General features: G+C 57.4%; 3 protein-coding genes across 7 annotated transcripts in view; 1 reads left to right on the top strand and 2 right to left on the bottom strand.

Annotated features, from left to right (window-relative positions):
* Window positions 1–27,418, top strand: part of CHLSN (cholesin) — a 126,609-nt gene that overhangs the window by 39,017 nt on the left and 60,174 nt on the right. The gene's annotated exons all lie outside the window — the stretch shown is intronic.
* On the bottom strand, window positions 1,425–6,130 carry GPER1 (G protein-coupled estrogen receptor 1). 2 transcript variants are annotated; one of them, XM_045813324.2, is made up of 2 exons: window positions 5,854–6,130; window positions 1,425–3,900 (listed from the first exon to the last, which is right to left on the bottom strand). In XM_045813324.2, exon 2 carries the CDS (start codon window positions 3,440–3,442, stop codon window positions 2,330–2,332), a length of 1,113 nt encoding a protein of 370 aa, XP_045669280.1. In that variant the 5' UTR covers window positions 3,443–3,900; window positions 5,854–6,130; the 3' UTR covers window positions 1,425–2,329. The 2 variants fall into 2 exon arrangements, with proteins under 2 accessions (XP_045669280.1, XP_045669281.1); XM_045813325.2 differs by having other exon boundaries at window positions 1,425–3,730.
* On the bottom strand, window positions 11,720–22,652 carry LOC148110453 (uncharacterized). The gene is made up of 2 exons (XM_087866716.1): window positions 22,550–22,652; window positions 11,720–14,487 (listed from the first exon to the last, which is right to left on the bottom strand). Exon 2 carries the CDS (start codon window positions 14,467–14,469, stop codon window positions 13,480–13,482), a length of 990 nt encoding a protein of 329 aa, XP_087722842.1. The 5' UTR covers window positions 14,470–14,487; window positions 22,550–22,652; the 3' UTR covers window positions 11,720–13,479.

Here is a 27,418-nt window from a genome sequence, read left to right as displayed (position 1 = left end):
CTCACGGGTTTATTGGAAGAATCAGAGCGCAGGCCTGATTCCCTGATGCACTGTCTCCCTCACCCTTTGTCAGGAGCTACAGCTCAACAGCCTGGGTCTCCAGGCTCTGTGCAGTCTTCAAGCACCTCCCCGCCACCGCTTTTCACGTTGGGAACGGTGTGTGTGTTTGCGGAACCCTTGCGATAGTCAGATGCTCGCGGCTGGGGTGCCGGGCTGTGCGTCCGCTCTGCAGCTTGGAATTGTCAGCACTGAGGTCAAAGGGGGGACTTGGTAAGGAGCAGGGTTTGCAGGCTGGGTCCTTGGGCGTGGCCCTCTGCTCTGACCGTGCCCTGGGCTGGGGCAGAGCCCATCCTGAGAAGCTGTTCCACGGGGGGCGGCTCGGAGGATGTGTGAGGGAACGCATCTTAGAACCTCTCCCGGCTTTTATAGGACGGGGTGCATCAACGCGGTGTCTGTGCCCCGCGTAGACTCGTGACTTTTGGAGGTTCTGGAGAGGTCGAGGATGGAGGGAGGCTCTTCCTTGGAAGTTGCTCCCCTTGCCTCAGCTGCAGGGTGGGTGTCCTGTGACAGCACCGCGGGCGAGCTCCCGCGGCCACCCTGGAGCGATGCTCCGCACGCCAGAACTGCTAGTGCCCGGGAACCGTCTTCAGCAGTTGGTTGGTTTTCCGGTCCTGCAATGGGGATGTTTATTTAGAAAGTGAGTCTGAAGTGGGACTTGTGTGCTGGAGGTGGCATTTCTGCACGGTCACATTTGGTCAATACAAATAGTTACTTGGGACAGACACTGTCTTTCTTGGAGATTTGCACCCATAAAAGCCACTGAAACTTCAAATGGCTCATTTCCCTGTCACTAAACGTTGTCCCGCCTCTCCCGCCGGAAGCCCTGCCTGTGCGAAGATCCTGGAGGGCCCCCTCTTCTGGGGGGGTGGGCCCCCCGCTTGGAGCTTATGCGGCAGGAGGAGAGGGGTTCACTTGGGTCCCGCCTCAGCCCACATTGGAGGGCGGGGCCCCCGGCTCCCATGCATTAGAGGATAGGGACCCCAAGCTGGTCTGTATTAGAGGACAGAAACCCCCTCTCCCCCCCAGCTGCCTCATGAGCCCCCTGAGCTATTGCAGGCACATTGGCTGATGTTGCTAGTACAGAGCCTTCTAGAAGAGCCAGGGCATGTGGCGCATTTCCAGTAGTGCTCGCTCTGGCACCCAGAGGTCGTGCACCAGAGTGTCAGACGTCTTGGAGATGCCAGGTGCGTGCGGGTGCCTGGATTTAGATGTTGGCCCCGTGAGGGAGCTCTGGCTGGGTCGTGAGCCTGGTGACGCCAGGGGTGGGGGCTTCCTTGTGAGGAAAGACCGGTTCCGCTGCCGAGGCTCAAGGACCTCCACCCTGCTGCCCCCCACCCGCAGCGAACAACTCAGAGAATTGAGAATCAGGACGTGACTATGTTTTATTGACAAAGGCTGGACGTTCCTAGCAATCACTAGTTTTTCTTTTGTACATTTTAAGAAGAACTGTTTACATTGCCGTCATTTTCATCCCCATTGTTACTCTCAGAGGCCAACTTTCTCCCACGCACACTGGCTCCCCAGCCTGTACCCCTGTGGCCTCCTTCCCTGGTGGTGTAGGTGCAGAGACGCCTGTAAACAGGCAGCAGTGGGCCAGCGACTCGGACAGCAGCGGGGTCTCTGGTTGCAGAAGAGCCTTCCGGCTGAGGCAGCCCGAGTGCTCAGGGTCATGCAGCCGCTGTTGGCGAGGGGCCACTCTGAGGAGTGTGCGTGGAAGAAGCACTTCTCCCTTCCTCTCTAACTCGAGTGCTCTCGTTAGTACGCACAATAAACCATAAACCATAGATGTGGAGGATGGACCACCGTATCCAGTTCAGATCCGCTGAGTGTGTTCTGTCTTCAGACTTCATTTTTCCCAAGGACGGCAGATTTATAGCAGATCAACCTTGAAAAGGTCTTTCCTCCAAAACGAAGTCCCCTTCGTTTCGCTTTCATTGGCCAACAAGAGAAACGTCCTTTGCTGTAGACACAGTGTGTGCAGAGTGGAGTGCAAGGTCACGCCGGTCCCCGTGCCCTGCGCCAGCTCACGCCGGTCCCCGTGCCCTGCGGCTCTGGGTGCGGGTGGGGAGCCCTGGTGGTCTGTGCTCGGCCCCAAGCCAAGGTGGCTCGCAGTGAGGGCTCCTTAGAGTGCAGGTGTGCCCGCGGCCAGGGCACGGGTGGGTTGGCGTGTTCTGACCGGGCTCAGGGCCAGCTGTGGTCCAGCCCTTCCCCCCGCCTGGCCCCGGGGGTGACACAGCGCCGGGTCTGTGCTGGTGCGGCTCCGCCGCCTCTACACTGCGCTGCTGAACTTCACATCGGACTGTTCGGTGCTGTCGGGAATGACTGCCTTCAGGGCGGCGTGGCAGAAACGGTTCAGAGCCGACATGTTGGTTTTCTGCTCAATGTACAGCCTCAGTTTGTCCCTAAAAGTCTCCCCCAGAAAGCTGTAGATGAGGGGGTTCAGGCAGCTGTTGGAGAACGCCGCCAGGTTGACGATGTGGCCGGTGAGCGGGTAGGCGTGGCGGAAGGACTGCGTGCAGGGAGCGGCTCCCGGCTGCGTGCGCTGCAGGAGGTGGACGCTGATGAAGACGTTCTCCGGCAGCCAGCAGACGAAGAACACCAGGACCACGGCGAAGATCATGCGGAGGGCTTTCTGCCTCCTGGGGCGCAGGCCCCGGTGCCTGTGGGCCTTGACGAGCACCCGGACGATGAGCGAGTAGCACAGGCCGATGACGGCGAAGGGGATGATGAAGCCCAGCGTGACTTCCAGCCACTGGATCTCCTTGACGTCGGCAAAGCAGAAGCAGACCTCCTCCGTGTGCTGCAGGTGCACGGCGGTGAAGGGCACCAGCGTGGCGGAGACGGAGGCCATCCAGATGAGGCCGCAGCTCAGCCTGGCGTGCTGCTTGGTGCGGAACAGGCTGCAGCGCATGGCCTTGGCCAGGGCGATGTACCGGTCAAAGCTCATCCACGTGAGGAAGAAGATGCTGCTGTACATGTTGATCTGGAGGAAGAGCGACATGAAGGTGCACAGCACGGTGATGTCATAGTACTGCTCGTCCAGGTTGAACACCTCGATCAGGGAGTCGGCCACCAGGATGAGGTCAGCTGCCGCCAGGTTGATGAAGTACAGGTCCGGGATTGTCATCTTTTCCCGGAAGCTGATGTTCACCACCAGTATCAGGATGTTCCCCACGAAGCCGATGGGGAAGAGGAAGATGGTGTACAGGCAGGAGAGGAAAAGCCCAATCACGTACTGCTGGTGCTCAGAGAGCTCGCCTGTCTGGTTTGCCAGGACGGTGCCAGCGAGTGCGTGGGACAGGTTGAGCTCCGGGGAGGTGCTGTTGGAGGCGCCTGGGTGCGTCTCCATGCCGAAGACGGGCGCTGGGGAAGTCACGTCCATATCCCCAGATGCACGGCTCTCAAGGTGTGCCGCACGACTCCAAATCCAATTTAAACAATAAATCCATCTCGAGAAAGAAAGGTGACGCTCTTCGAAGTGAGCCAGACGTTTGTGAGGTCAGAACTCATCACAGGCACCGCCGGAAGCAGCGTGGCTCTGTTTTGCAGAAAGCTGAGCAAACGGAGAATGTCATCCATGTCCGCACCGCAAGAGGCGCCCTGTGTGGGCATCTGCTGGGCATCGGCCGCTGTGTTCAGCACCACCGGATGGCGCTCGCTACCTGTGCACCTGAGGGAAGCACACAGAAGAGGAGTCAGTCTTTGGTTGAAGTCTTTACGGCTTTCCGATGAGGGCGGTCTCAGCAGCAGATGGCCGCAGGGTGACGGCAGGCGCGTGAGTGTGAAGGGAAGGCCGGGACTTGAGGTCCTTAGCGTCTCGGAGAGATGGTTGCCACTGAGCTGAGGGAAAAGAATGAAGTGTAGAAAATGCCCCATTTTCTGTCCCCAGGGCTCCCGGGCTGCTCAGTCTGACCGGAGCCTGGACAGTGAGTCATCCTAATGTGTGGTGGACGCCTATTTTTTAACATAGTTGAATAGCAGGCTTATGAAGTAACATGGCTGTTGGGTATGGAAATCTCAGGAAAAGTACTATTTGCCAGCAGAGGAAATAAAATTTATTTCAGCAGCTGTTGGAAAGAGAACTAAGACGAGAAGGGAAAAACCCAGCTTCTCTGAAGATAGTGGACCCAGAATGCTTTCTGGAAACTGGAGCTGAATCTCTTACGATAAAACGGATAAAAGAAATCTAGTTTTGTTTTGTTTTTGCTAACCTAAGCTTGGGTGCCCCAAATGAAACTTTTTTCATGATATGAAATGAAAGAGAAAAAAATAACGAAATTGTACTTGTATTAGGAAATAATATTTATCCAGTGTTTTTATAAATTATTGTAAAATCTAATATATTTTTGTAATGTTTGTAACCTAAAGGTGGGTTAAAAAAAAAAAAGCCTAAGCAAAGCCCTTTAGACCTTTGCTGTTGATAGGTCCAGCCTATGGGGCCGTCCACCACGACCTGGCTTGTCCAGGGTCTCGACACGTGAGTCAGCCAGGGTTTGCTGGGCAGCCGCCGTGGCGTTTGGGCCGTTGCAGGTGGGGAGGGGTGCTCATGCGTCGAGGGGGTAGGGGCCTGCCACAGAGGACGAGAAACCCCAAGGAAGCCGACCTGGCACATTAAGATGGACTTGAATTGTTTTTCAGTTGAGAGTTCTTGTTTTACCCAGTGAGATCATTAGGAGTCATTTTTGAAGTATTGCCAAACCAGACGAGACATTTATTGAACCACTGCTTGAAAATACCGCTTAAAAAAAAAAAAAAGCGGAAAAGAAAAGCAGAAAAACATAAATCCCGGCCTTAGGGTTGGTTATTATTTAAAAAGTATTCAGAAAGCTTTGCCTAGCTGGGGTTGATAAGTTTTTTAGTTATTTTGCATTTTTTTATTCATCTTTAGTAGATAATACCAATTTGAACCACATAAATGTCATTGTTCCCAGATACTATCTGTAACGTTTAAAGCCTCTGTTTTTAATTTCTTTGTAAAAAGTGCTCCGAGTGCTTGTTTTGCTCTCTAAATGTGAAAGCTCGGGGCTGTTTTCGATGCTTCCAGAGGAAGGCTTGGAGGTGAGGGAGCCCACCACACACGCTCGTCCTCTTCCCGTGCTTGTCAAGATAGGCTGTGTGGAAAGAGTTTTAGAGCGAGTCCTCCACTTCTTTCCCACGTACAGGAGTCTTTTGATCCTCGGCAAATACTGTTACTTTCATAGGGCCTAGAACAGACACGGGAACTAGGGTGGATTTCCTACCGCCACAGCACCCTCCTGAGAGTTGACCATGAATTTATAACGATGAGCATTAAACAGTTCGGTATCGTTTTGTTTCACGTTTCCACTGCTTGTCTAGTTCTAGAAAACTAAAACCACATTTGTCAAGTCTACCGGGTGTGTACCTTTGTGAAGGAATACTAATCCGCCCAGATGTGTGGCTTGGGCGAGCGTTTTCATTGAGTGACTGATGCGTGGTACTGTAGACAGAGCCATCTGATTGTCCTAATGTGAGACAGCCCCTGGCTTGAACAAAATACGACAGAATACTGGATATTATTTTCGGCATGCATTATAGAAAGAACCTTGGTGCATAAGCCTCCCCTCCCGTAGTCACGTCTGGGTTCTCATGTGGAGGAGAGGGTCTGTAGCCTCAACGCCCCCTCACCAGAGGGTGGCCTGTATCCATGCCTGCGTCCAGCTGTAAGCATAACATGCTGCACCTTATGTGAGACCACTGGGCCAGGTCTGCCTGGCGGTCTCCATCGCGGCACCGACCCCAGCGCAGAACCAGGAACCCAGGACGGAGACTCACCTGCACCGCAGCTCGGCCGGTTCTTGGCAGACCCTTCCCCGTCCCTCGGAGGGCTTGTCAGCCGGCCTCAGCAAACGTGCTTGTGGCAGGCCGGAGGCGCAGCCGCAGCTCTCCCTCGGCTGGTGGGGACTGTGGACTTGGTTCAACCCGTCGAAGAATGCCAGAGCGGTGGTCCTGGAGAGGGAGGCCTCGTGCACGAGGCTGACATGCCAGACTGCCCGTCATCGCTCTGTCTTCATTGCTCCAGACGCACAACGGGGGCACCACCGCTGGCTTTATAGGCTTCCCAGGGCCGCCCATTGTGCTCTGCACCACTGGACGGCCTCCTCAGAAGGCCAGCATTAACCCTTTTTTTGCTGGCCTTTTTTCTCCCACACTGTGGCAATGAGCTCAGCCCCACTGCACATTTTTATGGAAGTTTCCAGATTTAACTCCTTTTCTTCACCCACCGATAGAATTTTTTTAAAGTGTGACAGCATTGTAAGTAGGTCTTGTGTACCTTTCAGATGATGACCCATCGTCATTTGTTGGAACTGAAATAGTCTTGCCTGTTTTTAAAACTAAGCACTAGATTTCCTAAGCTTAGAGAGTACTGTACTAATTATACTTAGAGAATTTAACCTAGAACTTTCACAAAAGCATTTTCAGAAAGAAATTTAAACCCAAGAAATAGCAGGTATTTGGGGCAAGTACATTAGCAATCAGTTGTTTTTCTGCCGTCAGCATTAGCCATGTTTCACCTCTCCCCTTCCCTTTGCTTCCGAAACTGCCTGGGTGCCCATGTCCCACAAGAGTCGGTGACCGACCCGAGAGGCCCTCCTCCTCCTCCCCGCCACGGCCACGGCCCTTGTGAGCTCAGGGTGAACATAGTCCCAGTCCCAGGGACCCCCAGTGCCTGACTGTCCTGAGGGTAGCTGCTGTCTCCTGCCCCCCACCCCCAGCCAGTTGTTGGGATTCACCATCAGCATGGAGAAAGGCCAGCAGAGTCGCCCCAGTCCCCAGGCGCGTGCACGTCAGGTCTGTAAAGTTTGCAGGACCTGCCGTGCCCTGGCTGCTTGCGCCAAGTTGTGCGGTGTTCGTGGACATCATTGTAATTGATCTCATACTTTTGTCTTGGTGACTTTTTACTTTTTAAATTTTTGGAAGCTGGAGATTGAACTGAGTGTGATCTTTTGGTTTACTGAGTGTGACTAAAGCAAATGTCTGCAGCGTTGGTGCCATGGAGGCCAGCGTGTGCTCCTCCCAGAGGACGGACTCTGGTTCCGGGCTTGGAGTGAAGGTGTCCAGTCAGACGGGGGCATGCCAGGCGCGGGGTGCCCCTCTGCTCACTGGCACGGCAGGTGGCCAGTGTGGCTTCCCTGCAAGCTTTCTGTTCTGACAGGAGCTTGTTTTCAAACGAGCTTGAAGGTATCCTGAATGACAATAATCTAACATCTTTCAGATTCATCTCTTATACACATGTTTTCAACAGAAAGTACTATGTTAAATTTTTTTATGGAAAAATACTAACATCCAGTGTTCTTTCCAGCTTTAGAATCCAGACATAATTCTAATCCGTGAGCTTCTTAAAATTCTGAATGACATGGTAACGTGAATGAGGGTGTGGTGGTCTTTGACCTACGTGGACAGCCACAGACTCCCGATGATTCCAGCACTAATGATGCCCGAGGACACCATTTTGAAAGAAATGAGTCATGAGAAAGTACAGCTTCCTCTTGTGTTAAAAAAAATAAATAAAAATCCAAACCTTGAAATAGCCAAGACATGTCACGTAAAAATAGCCACTGCCTACTCGCCCCAGCCCGTGGCCTGCAGTCCCTCTGGTCCCAGTGGCCGAAGAGGAGCTTCCAGCGGCTCCCGACGCGGCACCGCTTCATCTCCCACCGAGTTTGCTCTGGGACGGATGGCCCTGTGCCTGGCGTGCTGAGGTTGTGCGGAAGGCTTGGCATCGGCTGATGAGGGCTGCCAGGGGTTGGCACTGGGTGGCTGGTAACCTGTCAGCCCTCACACAACCAGCTCGCGAAGGCACAGGACCCTGCTGTGAGGGACTTGAGTCCCCTGAACCCAAGCTGATGTCTGCATGGGTCGGGGATGGGAACATCTTACAGGTGTCTCTGTAAAGCATAAAGACCTCCTGTAAATTTTAAAACCTACCCTTCAGTGAGTGCTTACTCATGCTGGGCTCTGTTTGCTAAGCACAGTCTACCCACTGGCTCACTTAACCCTCATGGAGCACCCTGGCAGGTGGAGGCTGGTCCCGTCCCTGAGGTGCAGGCGAGAAGCCTGAGCTCAGGTGCATTCGCCCCAGGCGTTGGTCTGGCTGACTCTGGCCTGTGGTCCTTGTCATCACTCTGAGTGCTCCCCACGTGGCCAGTCCCCTTGTAACGAGGTGGTCTCGATGCTGCATTGGACTTCTTTATAGATTTTGTCCATCCCCAGAATAGGACGATAGGGAAACTTCAAAGGGAATCCAGTCTGATTGGCGTACATTCAGTTAAATTTGCAAATATAGTCCGATTATGGGTAATGCATAGAGAACAGACATGCGGTAAAGCCAGGAGGTCTGCCTGAGTGAGGGGCCTGCCAGAACCCTCACCTTCATTCCCAGCTGCTCCAGGCCAGGCGCTGCCTGCGCGTCACAGTTGCACTTCCCGGTGTCCCCCATCCCTGCCACCCCTGCTCTTCTGTAGCAAAGAGTTGTCCCCTGCCTGCGGAGGGCCCCCTGCGGTGAGACACAACACCCCCCCCCCCCCACAGCGGGAGCAAGCCCAGTCTCCGAACCACCAGGTTCCATTTTTTCCCTCTGTAGTCGGCTGCCCCGACGCCCTTCGTAGAGGGGGGGCATGTGAGGTTGTGGCCCGTAGAGCAGCTGTAGAACACTAGGACACCCGGCATCTCGCCGTCCTTGGCCTCGGGTGGGGCTGTCTTCCCACTGCGCGTGCACCGCCCTTCACCAGGACGGCCTGCTTAGTGAGACGTGAGCAGAGTCCCAGACAGCTGGGCTCCTGTTTCCTTAGGGTGCATCGCAGGGCGAGAGCACATCAGTCCCGTTTGTAGGCTCGTCGGCAGGATTCAGCTCACGGTTGAGACCCCAAGTGATGTGGGTGCCACGCTTTGGAGTCCGCCAGCGTTGGGAAGCACAGCCTGGCCCATGTGGTGCTTCTGGGAGGGGAAGCCCACGGGCACCGCGGGTGATCCCACACTTGAGCGGCAACACCGCGCGCACAGCCTGCCGTGCGTTTTCTCTGATTATCCCGACTGGGGGAGGCAGAGAGCCCCTTCCCCTGCGTTCTTTGTGACACTTACACAGCACCTGTGCGCTTTGTGCTCACACCCACCCTGAGCATTCCGGCCGGCACCACCTGCTATCAAGACAGAGGCCAGGGCCCAGAGAGGGGACGGGAACGCGCTTACCCTGGGGAAGTGTGTGTGATGGGTGTCCTGCATCCTCAAAGTCGGCCGCAGGCTGGCCTAAGGGTGTGTGTGCTGTTAGGGACTACTGTAGGCCCCCAGTGGGTAGCCGTTGGCCAGGGCCAAGTGTCAGAACCTCTGAGTCTGAGTGTGTGTGTGTGTGGCCCTGGAAGCCAGGCTGGGGAGTGGAGGTGCGACCACCAGGCACTTCCGTCCACGTGCGCTCTGCTCTGCAGACCCAGCCCAGAGCCTGTGCTGGCAGGAGCGGACGCATCAGTGCCGTCATCCCATCCTCTTTGGGGCTACGGGTCAGTGAGACCTGAGCGGCAGTCCCGTGTGTGTGCAGACCATAGCGTGCCGAACAGCCACCATCTACACCGTCCGAGGCTGTTCCCTCGAGAAAAACAGACGGGCCTTCTGCAGACCCACCGTCCGGCCTTTCCTGTCACGGGAGGAGACACCGAGTGTGCAGGTGCTCTCCAGCGTCAAATGCGTCTTCACACCCACACCCTGGGGTATTTTATGACACCATAAAGGAGCCGTCCCTGTGGTTTCGCTGGTGTTGACTTTTTCGACAGCTGGGCTCCTCTCAGCCGTTGCCTGGAGCTTTCTGGACATTTCCTCTAATTCTCTGGGAGCGATGTGCCAGTGGCACCCAGAACACAGTGCATGTGGCTCGTAGAAGCGCGGGTGGGTGGTGCACACCAGGCTCTGCCCCGAGGAGGGGTGTTTGCGGGTGGCATATTCTAGAATGGCAGCTGGAGGCCTGGGTCCCCAGGGAGAGGCTGGGATCTGCAGGAAGTGGCTTCCTCTCACCCTCTATCCCCTCTGTTCTGAGCCATCTTTTTCCAATCGAGGTTTCATGGGCGCCTTCTGGGCTGAAGCACCTCCCACGCTAGAAAAACCACAGTTCTCTGTGGCTCTTGACCTTTCTCTCAGGTTTGTCCTTGAAGAGCTCCTGTTCTCAGTGTGTCCTGTCTGTCCCAGGGCGAGGAACGAGCAGACGACAGCCATGTGGGGCTGGTGCTTGGGGCCAGGGGCACCTTGGTGTCCTAGAAGTCAGGTTTCCCCACCTCCTCTCCCGTCAAACGGTACCTTTTGTGTTTCAGACGTTGGGCTTCCTTATAGGATTTGTTTAAAGAAAGGATCCTTCGGCTCAAAAGAAAAAGTTTGAGAACCACCGATTTACATTCCTGTGGTCAGGTTCTAAAAGTATTCCTTTAGCCAAAATACTGAGAAACTCAGTGGGATCAGATTCTCTGGGCTTGGCTTACGTGTGTGCTGTCGGCCATTTCTCGAAGGAGCCCTGAGCACATGTGAGCCTATAAAACTAGTAGGCTGTTGGCTTCTATTATTGTGTATTTATGCATTAATTTAGGTCCTTCCACTTCTGGCCATAAATGAGTAACATTGGGGGACTTGCCATAAACCATTAAAAAGCTGGATAAAATAGAGGACACAGCTGTTTTCAGACACTGGGGCAGTGGGCAGTGCAGGACCCCGGTCTCAGAGAGAAGGAAGCAGGTGCACTGAGCCCCCTCGTCTGAGGCAGGAGGGGTTCTGAGCAGCCCGGGATGACCAGACCACGATGAGGGGATGGAATTAGGTTTCTGGGAGGCTGAAGGAGCTGGAATGGCAGGAGATGGGGCTGGAGACAGGGAGCCAGGTCGAGGAAGAGCTCTGAGGTGCGGAGAGCTGACCCTATGCGTGCCTAGTGTGAAGAGTCAAGGCTGTGCCGAGAACAGCTGCAGGCCAGCTCCAAGCCGAACAACTCCCAGAGCCGATGTAGGCCGGGGCTGCGTTCTCCTTCCGCCCAGTCAGACGAGACATTACTGAGCATTTGTGACAATGAGGAGAGGCCCCAAAATGGGACACTCCAGACCCTGCCTCACGAAGCTTAAACACAACTCTCCAGAGAAGCCCACGGATCTACAGGGAACAACGTGCCTGCCGGAGTAAACTTCAGTGCTCTTTAAAAGAGGGGAGTAAGGGGCGCCTGGGGGGCTCAGGCCGTGAAGCATCTCCCTCCGGCCCAGGTCATGATCTCAGGGTCCTGGGATTGAGTCCCGTGTCAGGCTCCCGGCTCAGCGGGGAGCCTGCTTCTCCCTCTCCCTCTGCCACTCCTCACCACTCATGTTCTCTCTCTTGCTTGCTCTCTCTCTCAAATAAATAAAATCCTTAAAAAAAATAAGAGAGTAAAATTAAACACTCAATAGGGAAATTCATGACATCTAGCATCTAGTAAAAATTACTCTGTCACGCCCGAAGGAGCAGGCTGAACGTGTCAGTCCTGATGCCGTTTGCGAGGAGCACATTGACTTCCAGGAGCGCCCAGCTCTCTCCTTCGTGCGCCCTGCCAGCCCCCACGGGCCTCGCGCCTGCCTGCAGTCCCGGGCCAGGGTTCTTTGAGTGTGTGAGCGCACAGAGGAGCAGAAACAGAAGGGGAGTGGGTTTCTTAAAGCATTTATTAGGGTTTTAATGGAGTATTACAGAAGCTACTTAACCATATAATCCAAATCCTTTTTCTTCCAAAGAAGTAACGCCGATGTGTCAACATTGAAAAAGGCATGTTTTTGTCCTATAGTTTGCAGAGTAACATAAAATATTCATTAAACTAGAAGCTGTCCAGACAGCAGAGTATTATTCAGCCCTAAAAAGAAACAAGCTGCCAAGATATGGAAGAGCCCGACACGTGTGTTCCTAAGTGACAGAAGCCATTCTCAGCCGGCTGCGGACGGTGGGATTCCAGCCATGGGACGTTTCGGAAAAGGCAGGACTGCGGGGCGGTGAAGATGGGTGGGGGCCGGGGGCCAGGGGCGGAAGGCAAGGGTGAAGAGGCAGAGCATGGGCGTTTTTGGCGCTGGGTGCTCTGTGATGGTGTCATGGAGCCTACGTGTCCGTATAGACCCATCTACACCACAGAATGTACACCACCAGGAGTGGACCCAGACGTGAACGGTGGACCCTGGGTGACAGTGATGTGTCGGTGGAGGTCCTTTGGTTGTGACAGACGCTCCATCTGGGGGGATATCAGTGTGGCGGCAGGGCGTGGGGGAAATCTCTTACTTGCTTTTCATTTTATTGTGAACCTGAAACTGCTCTAACAGTCAGGTCTTCGTAAAAAACCGAAACCGTCGAAGGTACAGGTTCCCACAATCAGAGACACCATTCCCTTTCACGCCTCCCTTCCCTATTCAACCAGGAAAATCTTAATATAAATCTAGCAAGAATGGTGAAGTGTAAATTCTGGATTAAGATTAACTACTGGGGGCGCCTGGGTGGCGCAATCGTTAAAGCGTCTGCCTTCGGCTCAGGGCGTGATCCCGCCGTTCCGGGATCGAGTCCCACATCGGGCGTCTCCGCTGGGAGCCTGCTTCTTCCTCTCCCACTCCCCGTGCTTATGTTCCCTCTCTGGCTGGCTGTCTCTCTGTCACATAAATAAATAAAATCTTTAAAAAAAAAAAAAGATTAACTACTGAACTTTGTATGTTTCGTCTGTTACCAGCCTTTCTGCACATGATGTCAAGCAGAGCAGACGGGGTTTTGGTCACCGACCTTTTCACTGACTACCCAGAGCCCTTACGATGGGCCCCAGCCGCCTGCCAGGTCGCAGGGAGCGGGGAGTGCCGTGTGACACTTGATCAGCGTGTGGGTGATACTCTCAGGCCTCTAGTGAGGATGATAAATTTAAGAAGATAAAACCAAATTTCTTTGCTCTCAGCAATATTTAGGCGGTCCAAATTTCTGGCAGTGTTAAAGGTTAAGCAGTTAATGACCCTGTAGGACCAGATTATAATATGGCCCTGAAGTTATTTGAATAATGTATTTATTTTCAAGATTCTGGCGTCTGGCTGGGCGAGGGCAGAGAAGGATGCCGGCTTGCAGACAGGCTAACAGAATTGCCCCACCAGCATTTAGGGCATTTCCACCCAGTCAGACCTGTGTCTGCCCAGCTTTGGCCCCCACATTCGGTGCACCCTTGATCTGCAGGGTTTCCTTTAGCTGCAAGCATTTAGTTTGAGCCAGAGTATGGAACGTTTGCGGACGTGGAGCCAATGCCAGGCAGCTAGTTCGCAGAGCCTTCCAGACGACCCCGTCCCCCGCCGTTGGCGCTCACCACACAGATTGGAGTTCTAGCACATGGTCTGTTCCCTCCCTGCCAGGAAGACCCCCTCACTTGTCCGGCTTGCTCGTCCGCTGCGGCCGCGCCCTGCCTTATTCCCCTACTCTCTTTAAGGAGAAGCCATCGCTGGGCTCCCCCTTCCTGCACCGTTGGTTGAGGCGCTCCGGCACACTCCGCAGGGCCAGCCTGCAAGGCCTGTGGAGGACAAGGATGGCCAGGGAGTTCACGCAGCTCTCCGCAAACAGGACCAGCTCCGCCAGGTTCATGAGGAGCTCGTCCCTGGGTGAACCGATGTCCCTCTGCAGCTTCAGCTGGCACCGTTGCAGGAGTGCGATGTTGTAGAGGAGGCGGCAGGCAAACGTGGTCAGGGCCGTGGCCAGCACGACCGGGCGAGCCGAGGCCACATCCCTCTGGGGAGGGGCCGCCCGCCGGGCTAGCTGGACAAGGAGCAGGAGGAGGAAGGCCAGCTTCAGGACGAGGGCTAGCCCGAAGCCCAGGCTGACCTTGACGATTTCATACTCGGGCCAGGCGGTCAGCGGGTCCACCTGGCACAGGGCGGTCCTGGACAGCTCCCCGGATGTGCCCAGCAGGGCTACCAGTCCCAGGGAGCTGCAGAAGGCACAGCCCCCGATGACAGCCAGGCTCTCCACGGGCCTCTGGGCCGCCTTGGTGGCCGCGCGCAGGCAGGGCACAGAGCCCTGCGGCAGGAACGCAAAGAGCATCGCCAGCTGCACGTACTGCACGTTGAAGTAGCAGACGTTAGCCAGGAAGGAGAGGACGGCACAGCTCAGGTTGGTGGCGACCATGTAGTCCGGCCGGCTGATGGTGGTGAGGGAGAGCAGCGTCACCAGCACGTTGGTGACCGTGAGGTCTGAGAGGAATGTGTCCAGGCCCCCCCTCTTGGCGCGGCCCTTTAGGAAGGTGGTCAGGTTGAAGAGCCCGGCCGCCAAGCTCACCGGGACGCACACAGCCATGTAGACGTGCAGGCATCTGGAGACGATGCTCTGTGCGGTGATGACGTCTTCAACGGCCGTGGAGACGCGGCTCGGGTACCGGACCCACGACATGTTGTGGGAGCTCATCCCGCCGCCGTGGCTGAGCTGCAACAGAAGCACACCGCGCTGTCACCATGTCACCATGGGGTCGCGCTGGGGGAAGGGGGGCTGCCCGGGGGGCAGGGAGCCTGTGCCCGTAAGGTGGGTGGGTACAGGGGTTGCTGTGACAGCTGGCCTCCCTGTGTGGGGTTCTGGGGCAGGTTCACGCTGTGCCGTGGGAGCCGGGGCCTGGGTGGCCCTCCACCTCTCCTCCCCCCATATCGGAACCTTGTTCTGAGAAGGCGAGGTCACATCATAGTCCCACCCCTCAAGCGTGGGCACCAGGGGCCTGATCTCCCCAAATTGGGGGTCAGTGAAAGATTGCTGGGGAGTGGAGTTCGGGGACCCAGATTTGGAGCCCCTCCAGGGGTCCTCTGCCTCAGGGAGGGAACGGCCGGGATCTGCGTTGTTCTGAGACGCGTGTGCGTGTGGCCATCCAGCTTCTGGACCCTGAGGAAATCTGACGGACTCTGGCCTGTCTGAGAGGACCACACTCTGTAGCACTGACTCTGGAGACGGAAAGGGGCCCCCGAGAACTGCAGTGCCTCCTACTCTCAGCCAGGAGCTGTTTGTTTGAGCCGGGCTGCGAAGTCCTGACTTGGGGCTTTACACTGCAGTGCTGACAGGCCCACGGCCTTCCTGGCCAGTCTTTGGTCACAGAAACGGTTTCGTTTCTGTATACACCTATCCCCCCCTTAAATTTTAACCAAATAGCAGGTGAGGCTGGGAGGTAGAGTAGCTGCTCTTTCTAAGGAAGTCGAGGCAATGCAATTGGAAAGTTCATGTTCATGGACTGCTCACGGTGGGCCTGGCCCCACAGCCGGCTGCGTGCTCAGCAGGGGCGGCCTGGGGGCCCGGCCGGCAGAGTCACGCAGTGTGACCACACACGGCCCGCACGGACTTCCGAAGGAGAGAGCACAAGTGGTCTTCCTTCCTGACCACACACCACCAGAGCTGTCTCAGTAGCAGACTTTGCATCTGGAAGCATCTGTTACACAGGCTGACACGCGGCACCCTTGGGTACACAGACGTGTCCTTCCTGGATGCGCCCGTGCCCAGACGCAGATGCGTGTGCCCGTCTGACCGACGGCTGTGGGGGCAGCGTGTGCAGGTCGGCTAGTGATGCGCTTGCTTCCTCTGGCACAGCGGTAGCTCTCCCCGAGGACGGACCCTGCTCTCCATCCCACGGGCCTGCAGAGGTGACTCGAACCACACATTTCTGCGGGTACGCGTCCGGCTGGCTTTGTCTGGGAGATGCAGGGAGTTGGGCTGTGTTCTGTCTGCTGCTGAGGGTGATGAGTGAGTGCCAGGACGCTGAGTGACTCTAAAATTAAGACTAGTGACCCGACAGAGAGGAAGTGATTTGGAATGTTAATCTTTAATTAAGGTAAATTGGAAAGAAGATCTTGTGAACATTGACCACCGGTCAGGAAACAGCATTAGGCTGTGCCGGCATCTGATCCCTGCATCTGGCCAGTGTTCCGGGCACTTCCTGGGGCCAGCCATTCTCTCTCTGCTGGTGGTTTCAGGGGCGCTCATTGTCAGAGGCTACCCGGCTTGTGGCAGTCAGCTCTGTCACCTGATTTGATGGCCAGGCTCTGGGTCACCCAGCCAGGTGGACAGAGGGTGTGCGTCCCCAAATATGGCCTTGACAGTGCGTCCCAGATGCCTCAGCTGTTGACTGCTTTTTGCCTTGTCCTTTGCTTTTCTCCAGAGGCAAGGGGCCTTCCTGGGAGTGCAGGGAGCTCCCGCCTCACAATGTCTTCCGTCCGGTGTGTGGGTTGTCCGGTGAGAGGTTGTGCACTTGTGGGCCCACAGCCAGGAGTGGGTGTGCTGCCGTCAGTACTGCTCATGGTGCATGGCGACCTGAGCTCTTGGTCCCACCTCCCCCACGGGACTGCACGCTGGGTTCCAGAGCAACCCCTTCCCAGGCAAGGGGAGTTCAAGGAAAGGAGTCACCCGAGGATGGTGGGGCGCAGTGGCCCCTAGTGTCCCAGTAGCCCTCAAAGTGGGGTGCTGCTGCCGGTGCCGTGCTCCCTCTCCTGGATTTAACACAGGTGTGCGGGCTCTGATCCTTTTGCCCCAGGGCTGTGTGGGCAAAGGGTGGAGTTCTAGCACTGTTTTATGCATTTAGGATTAAGCCCAGGGGGGAGGTGTCCCAGCAGGTGAGACCTGACACGTGTCTGAATCCCTGGTCTCGCTGTGGCCAGCCTGGGAAGGGTTGCTGGGCTCTTGGCTTTGCCCCCTTCTGGGTCCAAGGAGCATGGAGCCTTCTCCCAGCACACCTGCTGGGCTGTGTCTCTGGGCCGAGCCTTTGCAGGGTCCAAAGGTGGCACCCAGGGGCCGGGCTGTCCGCCAGCTCTCCCCTCACCACCACTTTTGGTTTTATTCAGAAAGATGATGAAACGTGGAACACATCTTGTTGTGCGGAAATTGTCCGTGATGCCTGCTCTTCCATCTAAAGTCCCACCCACATCCCTGACTCTCTTGTGTCTCTTGTCTGTCTTATGGCTTCTCTTTGGCCTTGACAGTCCTCCCCCTCCCGCTGCAGCTCCTGTGGCTAACCCCCAAAGGGGTGCGGGGGGGGCAGGGCTCACGGGAGTCAGGGCCTTCACTGACAAGCCGAGTCTTCACCACCTGCTACACGCTGTTGGAAGCACGTTCCACAGAATTCCCTCAAACCGTACAGTTTTCCACAGGAGGTAGACAGTTGAAATCCCACTTTGTGGTGGTGACCATGTCACAGAGCAATGGGGTCATTTGTTCAGTGAGCCGGTCAGTAACAATGGCATCAAGATCAGAACCTGATGGTTTGGCTCGAGAATCTGTACATGTTTAAAATTTACATGTGATAAAAGTTACTCTTTTTCCTGAATACTACAGATGCGTCTGGTCACGTAGACACCACCACACACAGCACACAGACGGTTCCATCACCCCGAGATTCCTCTGCGTCCTTTCTTGGTGCTCAGCGCCCCCCCGCGCCGCTGTCCGGGCAGCCACGCTGTCCTCTGTTTCTCTCGTTCGGACTTCTCCAGGATGTCGTGGGGATGGAACCCACACGCGTGGCGCCTTTCCCCTCGGCAGACGGCACGGGAGACTCCCCCGCGGTGCACGGTCAGAGCGTATTCCTTTCTGTCTCTGAGCAGTATCCCGACTGTCGTGCGCTGTGCCGCTGGCCCGGGGGCTGTTTCCGGGGTCTGGCTCTTACAACACAGCTGCTTCACAGATGCACGTGTAGCGTTTCGTACACGAACGTACAGTTTTGTGGGTGAGCGTCATACTTTTTTTTGCTTGGTGACCACTTATGAGTGGGATTGCTGGGTCTTCTTTTTTTTGTTTTTAAAATTTTTACTTGGTTAATTTGACGCATTACATGTTATAAATGTGTGGAGCGCTGCGTGTGACGTTGATGCTCGTACGTAGTGATGGTCAGCCCGGCGTCGTACTGTCTGCGCGTCAGCTGTGCACTGGGTCCCTGGCTTAGTCACTTCCTGCTTCTCGTCGGTGCCCTCGTCGGACCCCCCGTCCCACCCTTTCACTGGTTTTTGTTTTTTTAAGATTGATTTGTTTATTTGAGAGAGAGAGAAAGAGCACGGGAGTGTGGGAGGGGGCAGAGGGAGAGGGAGAGAGAGTCTCAAGCGGACTTCCCGCTGAGAGTGGAGCCCGACGCAGGGCTCCATCTCACGACCCCGAGATCATGACCGGAGCCAAAACCAGCGTCGGACGCTGAACTGACTGCATCACCCAGGCGCCCTGGTTTGTTTCTTAAATAGGTTTAACTTTCAATTGCACAGATATGTGATGTCCTCCAGGACTTGTCCCCCTCTGTCTCGCGGAGCATGGCGTGCCGCGGGCCCGTGTGTGCTGCCGTGAGGGCAGTGTGTCCTCCCTCCTGGCCGGATGCTGTCCCACTGTGTGTGTGCGGTGCGTCTCCATCCATACGCCTGCTAAGGGCACTGGGCTTGTTCTGTGAGTGTGCGTCTGACTTGATGCGAAGCTGCCGGTGTTTGCCTGAGCGGCTCTGAGGTTTTGCATCCCTGCCAGAGACTGTGCTTTCCAGCACGGGTCGTAGCTGAAGCTCCGAATTCCCCTGGAAGACAGGCTGACCCTCCGAGGCAGACCCGTGCCTTCTTCTGGTGCCAGTTTCAGGCCGAGAACCAGGGCTTCGGGGGCCCTTTCTGAGTCACACAAGAGGGTTGCCAGGGCCCAGCTCTGGGGCCCCCTGGGAGCTCCCCGAGGCCAGAGCCTTGAGAATTCTGTGTTCTTTACAGCAGCTCGCGGCTCTAGCTCCTTAAATAGGCTTTCAGAATGGGAGGGGTGTGCAGGGCGGCTTCCTGTGCGTTTGCGCTCCCTCGGCCCCCCGTGGGCCCTGGGTGGTGGTCCAGCTTTCACTCGGCAGGGCCCTCTCCCAGCAGCCGCTCCTAACGCGTACTTTGTTACGGGCCCGTATTTACATCCCTGGGAACTCTGCTCAGTGCTCTGAGCACCTGGGTTGTTTGGTGGTTTCCCTGCGTCCGCGTGGCCCTTCTTGTCATCCCCATGGATGAGTAACGACTCTAGTACTGGGACCCCACTGAGGACACCTACGGCGTCTCTGAATTTTTGCTGTCGTTTTTTGCTGGGTCCCTTCCAGTCCTGTGCGTGTTTCACATGTGCTCCCAGAAAGGCTCACAAACTTTCCATATGGAAGGTGGTCAGGATTCTGCTCGGTGACTGTGCCGTGTCCTCAGCCTGGCCGGCACGACCCTCTGCCAGGGTCTGCAAGCACACCCTGCCCTGTGGCCCCGTCCGTCTCAGATGTGAACCTCGGGGTCCGCGAGCGCACCCTGCCCTGTGGCCCCGTCGGTCTCAGATGTGAACCTCTGGGGTCCGCGAGCGCACCCTGCCCTGTGGCCCCGTCGGTCTCAGATGTGAACCTCTGGGGTCCGCGAGCGCACCCTGCCCTGTGGCCCCGTCGGTCTCAGATGTGAACCTCTGGGGTCCGCGAGCGCACCCTGCCCTGTGGCCCCGTCGGTCTCAGATGTGAACCTCTGGGGTCCGCGAGCGCACGCTGCCCTGTGGCCCCGTCGGTCTCAGATGTGAACCTCTGGGGTCTGTGAGCACACCCTGCCCTGTGGCCCTGTCGGTCTCAGATGTGAACGTCTGGGCGGCCATCACTTGGGGTCTGGCTGAGGTCGTTTCCCCACCACCAGCTCCTGACGCCCATGCTCCATGTCAGTCTAGCGGCAGGAAGGTGGGCAGGCATTGAGTTACGGGACGGAGCACAGGGGAGGTAAACTGCCTTTTGTCCCAGCCCCTTGGGAGGATTCCTTCTCCGTCAGTCCCAGGGCACCAACCCCTTTCCCTCTTGGCCAGCCCCTCCCTCTCTCACTCCCTCTGGCAATACTTGGCGTTTTTAGCGCCTTCTGGTCTTGGCTGTGTAAATGTTTCCATTCCATCCCAGTCTTCCCTGCTCCCTGCAGACGGGGAGCTGTTGGGCCTGATGAGTCACCGTTCAGCCCCTACATGGCCAGGCCCTGTGCTGTACAGCCTGGCCGGCTTTACGGTGGTGCGGTGTGGAGGGCACAAGCTTTTGTGGACACCGGGCATAGGGGACCCCCCAGGACTCAGGCCCAGATGGCGTATGGGAGCCAGCCTCGGGCGCCTGCCTCTCACCCCCACCTGGGGGCTGGGAAGGGCGCCTGACCCTGCTTACCCCATACTGCCTCTTTGGTGCTGGGTGTCTCCCTCCTCTCCTTCCTGGCGGTCCTAAGAGGTGAATTCCTGAACCGCTCTGAATGTCTTCTGTGGGTTTTGGGGAAAATAACCTCACTGAAGTGTGAAGATTTAAAGATTTCCACTTTGCTTCTTTTGCGTCTTCCGAGACCTCCTCTGTCTCTCCTGGACACACTTAGGCACATGCACACATGTGCACACACGTGCCTCCAAGAGACACAGCTGCTCCCTGTGTGACCTGGTGGTGGGGCAGCCCGCTCCTCACACAGCGGACGTCCCTGCCTGGACAGAGGACCCTGCCTTGCCGCCGTCCCCGAAGCTTTCGTGGACATGTCTTGCCTCCCTGCGTAGGTTAGAGGCCAGAGCGCCCCTGTGGAAGCCTTACCCTGTGAAGGCAGGCCGAGCCCTGGGCCTCTGGGCGCCCACGGGGTCTTCCTCTGACCCTGAGCACTCTCCCCCATGTCTCCCTGGCTTCTCAGCAGCCGTTCAGAGACACGGCGAGAGCCCCTTGTCTGTACTCGAGGCCCTTATCAGCCCCCCGTGAGAAGCTTCCCGCTGGTCTGGGCAGTTCCAAGGGCAGAGACATTGGGGGTCTCCTGGCCTAGGGGTACCCGTTTGTGTCCACCGGCAGCCCTGTGGTCTTTGGTGTTGGCCAGCGCCTCCCCGTGCACGGGCGCGGCCTCTCCTCCCCAGAGCATTGGGACACCCACCCCTGGCTTAGAGATGCAGCCTCCAGCCACCTGTGCCTGCACCCGTACCAAGCACTCATGAGGAGCCTGGCCCTGGCCCTGTCCGCCGCTTTCCTGTCCTCACGGGCCATCAGCACCTTAGCGCGAGAACACCCGTAGCTGGCACCAGGCCGGCTGCGGTGCGTGAGACCGTGCGCCCCGCGGAGCATTGCAGCAGCGGGGCCTGCTGTAGGATTTGGGGTTGGTGGGTGGTTTGGAGGAGGGTCTGAGGAGCGGACGCTGTCTGTCAGAAAGCAGGGGCTGTACCACGACTGGGGTCCTCAGTGGTCTTGCCTGAGGGTGGTAAACGGGCAGAGCGCACATTTGGACCAGACAGGAAGGCGTTGATGTCTGTGGCCTTCTGCGGTCTGCTTCATGCCGGTCCCAGGACCGGATCTAACGCCGGCGCTCTGTGGGTGCCGTGGCACACTGTACGGCCAGGCCGGCTGCCAGACCCTTGTTTCTGCCCTCCCCCAACACGGCCCCTGCGGTGATGCCACGTCCTGTGCTGTGGACCTCAGCGCCTGGCAAGGGGGTGCGGTGGCCGCTGTGTGGCCCTGCAAACCCCTCCCCTGTCAGTCTCTGTCCTGCCATCACCAGCTTTGACCTCCAGCCCCGCCCTCTGCTGCCCTGACCTTCCTCGGGCCCCCGACTGAGGGGCACGTGCAGGGCCCAGCCCTGTCCCCAGCAGTCCTGGAGGGCTCTGCTCTGTGAGCTTCCGTCATTGCCCTGTCCAGTAGCAGGTGAACACCGCCCCTCTTTGAGATGGACAGCCCGGCGTTTCACTCCATAGGCCTGTGATCTTGGGCAAATTAATCAGCTCCTGGGTGTGTGTCAGCAGTACGTCCCCCCTGAGTGTCTTTAAGAACATTCTGTCAGACAAGGTGGCATGTGGCGGGCACTTGGGTGCTTCCTTTCCCGTACAGAGAGGATTCGGGTGGTCACGAAGACCCTTTCCTTCCACACCACGCTGAGCATCACCTGAACACAAAGCCTGCCTTGTGCAGAAGGCTGGCTGCCCCTGCCTGCTTTGAAAACTGGAATCTTCCTTCCTTCCTAGGCTCCACCCTCTGGGCGGAAACACCGCGGGTCTGGGCTCCCTGCCCCGCCCAGCCGCGGTCGTGGAAAGAGGCCCCCCCCATTCCAGGCTCCGCGCCCCATGAAACATATACGTTCCAGATGTGCCTCCGGTAAGACATTCATTGTGCTCTGCCAGAGCAAAGCCCCTCCAGTTTGTGCCCGAGGATGGAGACCCAGTGCGAGAAATGCCTGTGGCAGCTCCGGGCGGCACCCAGAGTGTATGCTGATGGCTGGCAAGCCTTTCCTAGCCCCACATTCGGGACACAGAGCTAGAGCCACTATTGGTCTTTCCTTCATGAGGAAGACCGGGCAGTCTGCTCAGTCGCTTCCAGGTGGAAATGCTAGAAAAATAAATCCCGTTTTAGTTTCTACTGGAGCCAACCTACAGTATAAAGAAGCCTTCGTTCTCAGAGAGAAGTGGCGCTCCGCTGTGAAATCGCCCGTCAGCCCGCGCTGTCAGCAGTGCTAGGCACAGTAAACTGGGGGGAGGGGGGGCACAGAGGCGGGGAAAGAGAAGAAAGCCAAGAGGGCCGGCAGCTCACCTGTGCGAGGGGCCTGCACGCGGCCTTCTCCAGTCCTGCCCTCTGCTTCAGCTGCTCTGTGCTCACTGGAAACAGCAGGCACAGACCGACGGTCCTGTAAGCAAGACAGGAATTTGGTCTCAAGTCATTCAAACCGCACACACTGCATTTTAAGCAGAGTATGGTTTGGCCATGTGACCCAGAAAAATTCAAATCGGCCTACGGAGAGAGGTAGCTTCGTTTCACGGAAAGAGAAAGTAATGTGCGTGCCTGTGCCTCCCAGTGTCTGTGGGCATCCAGCGGTTTTCCTGTAGACTGCACACACTGGCCCGTTCACAAAACGGTCCCTCCCAGAAAGCAGGCAACGTCTGCAACTTAAAATAGGACCTAAAACCCCACCCATAACAGGGGAAAGTGCTTCCAACCTGTGTAGCTTTGCAAAGGAAAGTCCCCTGAAGCCTTCTCCTTAATGCGCTCAGCTCCAGGGCCAGCATTGGTGCCACCCCGACCGGGCACTGCCCTCTGCCCCCGACAGCAGGGTGGACATCAGTGAGTGCCTGTGCCTGGAGCCTCACTCGGGTCAGGCAGAGTCAGGGCGCTGTTGCCACAAGGGTCATCCGCATCTGGTCACCCACGCCCTGGCAAGGAGGCTGGGCACAGGACGGGTAAGAATTTTGGAGGGAGGATGGGGTCCACATAGTCCTGAGCCTTGGGGGAGTCAGGAAGTGGCCTGGGGGCCACCAAATTCCTGAAGGAGAGGACCTGCCTAAAGGAGGCAAGAGCTCAGCAATGGGTTGGGGCAGCTGTCCCCGGGCCAGCCCTGGTTGGAGACACGACCTGCAGAGGCCTCGTTACATGTCTGCATCCCTTGTGCAGCTGGCCCTGTATAAGGTAGAGGAGCACTTGGGGGGCGTTCTGTGCAGCACCCAGCCCCCTGGGGTCACTGATGGCATCCACGACCATGTGAGCTCCAGGGAAAACCCACAGAGGCTCCAGGGAGGCAAAGAAAGCACCTGGGAGATCCCTCAGTTGCTAAGCCCAGGCTGGGGCCAGGGACCCTGTTTCATCTTACAACTTGGACTCCCCACGTGGGGGGTTCCTACGGTGTTGTTGCTGATGAGCACCTGCAAGCCAGCCAGCCTGGGGCCTGTGTTCCCAGAGCCCTGGGAACAGAGACTCCCAACTGCTTAGGAGCCTGCCCAGGAGTGGGGAAGCCTCACAGAGCTTTGAGGACCACTGACCAGGGCTAATCTCTAGAGATGGGAGACCTGAGGCCTGGAGGGGGCGGCTGGGTCTCTGTCAGCATCGCTGGCCTGCGTTTGCCTCTCAGCTCCCAGGGTGATGAGGTGCCTTGCCGTTAGACCCTCTTGGTCATCAGCCCCTGCCCACTGGTACCCCCAGGGAAGCCCCGAGTCAGGCCCTGACGAGTGTGCATGGCCAGCAGGGGAAGGAAGGCTCCAGCACACGAGCAAGCAGAGGTGTCCTGAGCTACTGCAGTGGCTGGCACGCCTCCCTGGGTCTCCTTGTGCACAACTGAGCAAGCTGTCTGGGCTCTGAGTCTGAACGTGCAACTGCAGGCCTCACTATGCCACTTGAAGCTGGTGACTGCGGGCCTCCCACCCTTCCTGTTGTGAATGGGCTTACAGGGCCGCGTCTGGTTGTTGGAAGGATGCTTCGGGACGATGGAGCTGGTGGCTGGGCCTCATCGGGCTCGTCAGAAGCCTGACTGGGCTACGTGGGGCCAGGGCACTGTCCCAGGGACGGGTCCCTCCTGGGGACAGGACGGTGCTCAAGTGCGAGTTCTGCTGGCGTCATGGGGACATTGCTCCCATAAGTGAAATCTGGGGCCCCCTTAGGCAGAGTGAGGTCCCAGGGAGCAGTAACCATTTCTGTCTTATGCTTTAGGGCTTCCTGCCTCCTGCTCCCATGAGCTTGGGCCTTGGGGGTTTTGAGAGCCCCAATTTAGTGCAATAAGCCTTCCCTCCGGACTCTCCCAGCCTAGTGGGGGAAATGTCTGAGCTACTGGAAGAACGACAGGCCCAGCTGGCCCAGCTGGCCTCTCCCCGCCCTGACCTTCTGGTCTTCCGTTAAGCTGAGAAAACCGCACTGTCTTCCCCAGCTGCCTCCGCTGGGAGGCCGGGTGTATGCTTTGGCTCCGTTCTGCAGTGTCCAGAAATGCATTCCTTCTGCGCCGTAGCTGCTGCTGGCAGATAGGCAGCGTCTGTCTCCAGGCTGTGAGCTCACGCTGCCGGCAGCCAGTCCCTGGCTGGTCGGGCCGCGGGAACCACCATGACACAGGGCCTCCTGCGTCTCTGCGTCCTGTTCTTGTGGGCACCTTCCCCGCTGGGCCCAGCCCTCCACCTGCCAGGGCTCCTGCCCAGCCATCCGTGGGCAGAGGGACGAAGCATAGGACAAACACAGCTGCTAAGAGAACCACCAGCGTACATATCCTGAATTTCTGGTCCCGAGTGGAGGGGACAGCCTGAGGCGTTGAGATTGGGGGTGTGAGGGTAGGCCGGCTAGCTCCCAGGCCTCCGTTCCCTCCGGCCAGACGGCAGTAATTATAGCAGTGCCGCACGTCGGTATTTGAGGGTGAGATGGGCTGGCACACCTAGACGGTCCCTAAACGCAGGTTTATGCCAGATGCTGTGACCCGCACAAAGAGAGGGCCCGCGTGGGTCTGAGGTGGGCCGGCCTCTGCAGCCGAGCCCCGGGACCAGCCTGGCCTGGATCCCTCTCCAGCCCACTGTCCATCTACCATTCGGACACCCCAGCACCCTCCTCCTGAGGTGCCTCGTCCCCGCCTTCTGTCACATCCTTTCTTTGCGTTTCCATGGATCTGATTTACTCCCCACTGGATTGTCTGTGCCCCGAGGCTGTGCGCTCCAAATCAGGGTTGGGGCGCGGGAAGACGTGGCTTCCGGGACGGAGTGCGGTGCGGCCTCATTCCTGGCCTGCCGCATCCCTTGTGCGGCCCATGCTCCCTCGGTGCCAAGTGCACATGCCAGCGAGGAGGCAGACGTGTGTCGGAGCTCTGCACACGCCAAGCGCACGGAGATACTGGACATGAGAAAGCGTGAAAGAAGACGTGCCCTTGACCCCACGCCCTCCCTTATCCTCCCTCCCCTCCCAGAGCACGGGGCCCGCCTGTCAGCTGGGTGGGTTGTTCGACTGGAGCAGAACTGGCAGCGGTCTCCCTGTCCCTGCTGCTCCTCCCGTGTTTCTGCCCCATGTTGAGAAGGCGTTGGGACAGCCCATTCAGGGAGCAGTGGCTCTCCTACGTACCCCTCTGTCCAAGACCACACTGTCTTGGGACGTCTTGTCCGTGTGTGTCAGCACGGGACGGTCGGGCTCTATGTTCTCTGCAGTAAGAGCATCTGCCCTTGGCTTTGCCCGCAGCCCAGCCCAGGCCGAGGACATGACTGTGCTGTACTGCGTGGCCCCTCCAGACGGCCTTCTACGTGCATCTGGCACAACCCACGTTCACAGCAGCTCTCCTCACAGTGGCCGCGGGCGGAGCCGCCCGAATGTCCATCGGTGGAGGGACGGATAAGAAAACGCATACCCGTGCAGTAGGGCATTTCTCAGCTGTAGAGAGGACCGACACCTTCCACAGCCTGCATGGACCTTACCAACGGGCCACGAGAGACCACATGTTCTGTGATTCCACAGAGAGGGTGTGTCTGGGAGAAGCCAGTCCACACAGACAGGAAGGTGCGTGGTTGCGGGGCACTGGGGGGAGCCGCCTCTTATGTCGTGTTCTCAGTACCGGCACTGATGACCCCTGCATGTGTCTTGACTCTTGTCACTAAGACATTTTCACTACGTGTTCAAAAATGGCTTTGAGATAAATGCCATAGAACTCCTCTGTTCTGAAAACACAGTTCACCACGTCCCGCTTCAGGGACCTCCCCGTCACCTCGGGGGGTCCCACCTCCCCGTCTGTTCCCGATCCCTGTTCCCTGGGCTTCTGCCCCCACGTGCCACCAAGCTGTTTGTTTGGCTTTCCTTTTCCTGCTGCTGTTCAGTCAGCAAGAGGAAGAAAGAGTACGCTGATTAGGGACCTACTAATCTCAGTTCCAGCCCAGGCCACGGTCTAGTGTTTCTCTGTGGTAGTGTGGGACGATGGGAGCCTTGGCAGGCGTGGCTACGTGGGAGTGACCCCGCAGGTGCTCCCAGCACAGGGAGCTGAGTCAGTGCCCCTCCAGGCGGTCTGTCTGCCCACATGCCCATGGCCGTCCTGCTGGCTCTTTCCTGATTTAGCTCCGTGCTCATCTGGCCTCGATGGTCACCTGAGATTCTTGGAGCGAACCCATCATGCCAGGTAATGAGGCCTTTTCAGACACTGGGGGGACTTGCTTGGGGTGTTTGGACAAATGTTTTCCTGAAGAAAACCATGTTTGGGTTATTTGTGGCTCCGACCCCGACTTCCAACCTCCTCAACCTGGCAGCCTGTCTCCGCAACCAGGTGGCGAGTACAGTCCCGCCCTTAGGGCTCCAGTGTTCGCCTGCTCAGCCCAGTCTGGCGGGCTGTCTCCTCGCAGGTGAGGCGCCACGGTGTGCAGAGGTGAAAGGTGTCCACAGAGGCTGGGAGGAGTGCGGGCTTCTCCTTTTGGCGGGGGAGGGGGCGGGCAGGCGGCCTGCGCTTTTTGGGAGTGTCATTTGCACCATGTGGAATCGTGAGTCCGTTGTACGAGCGTTTCCTTGATCTAAGAAGTCTGGGAGTGGGAAGGGACTGGCAGTGATGGGCCCCCCATCTGTGACAGAAGCAGTTTGGATGCTACAGGTGACGGGCAGCCCCCACGTAGCAGAGGCTGGACCCATGGGGCCTTCCAGCTGGCCGTGCATGAGCAGGCCCGGAGGCCATGGGCAACAGTGCTTTCCCCTTCC

This window comes from Ursus americanus, chromosome 2 (assembly GCF_024610735.1).
Source record: "Ursus americanus isolate L20-20 chromosome 2, mUrsAme1.1.p, whole genome shotgun sequence".
Classification (NCBI taxonomy): Eukaryota; Metazoa; Chordata; class Mammalia; order Carnivora; family Ursidae; genus Ursus; species Ursus americanus.
The sequence above is the reverse complement of the archived record's forward strand: the minus strand, read 5'-3'. Positions and strand labels throughout refer to the sequence as shown.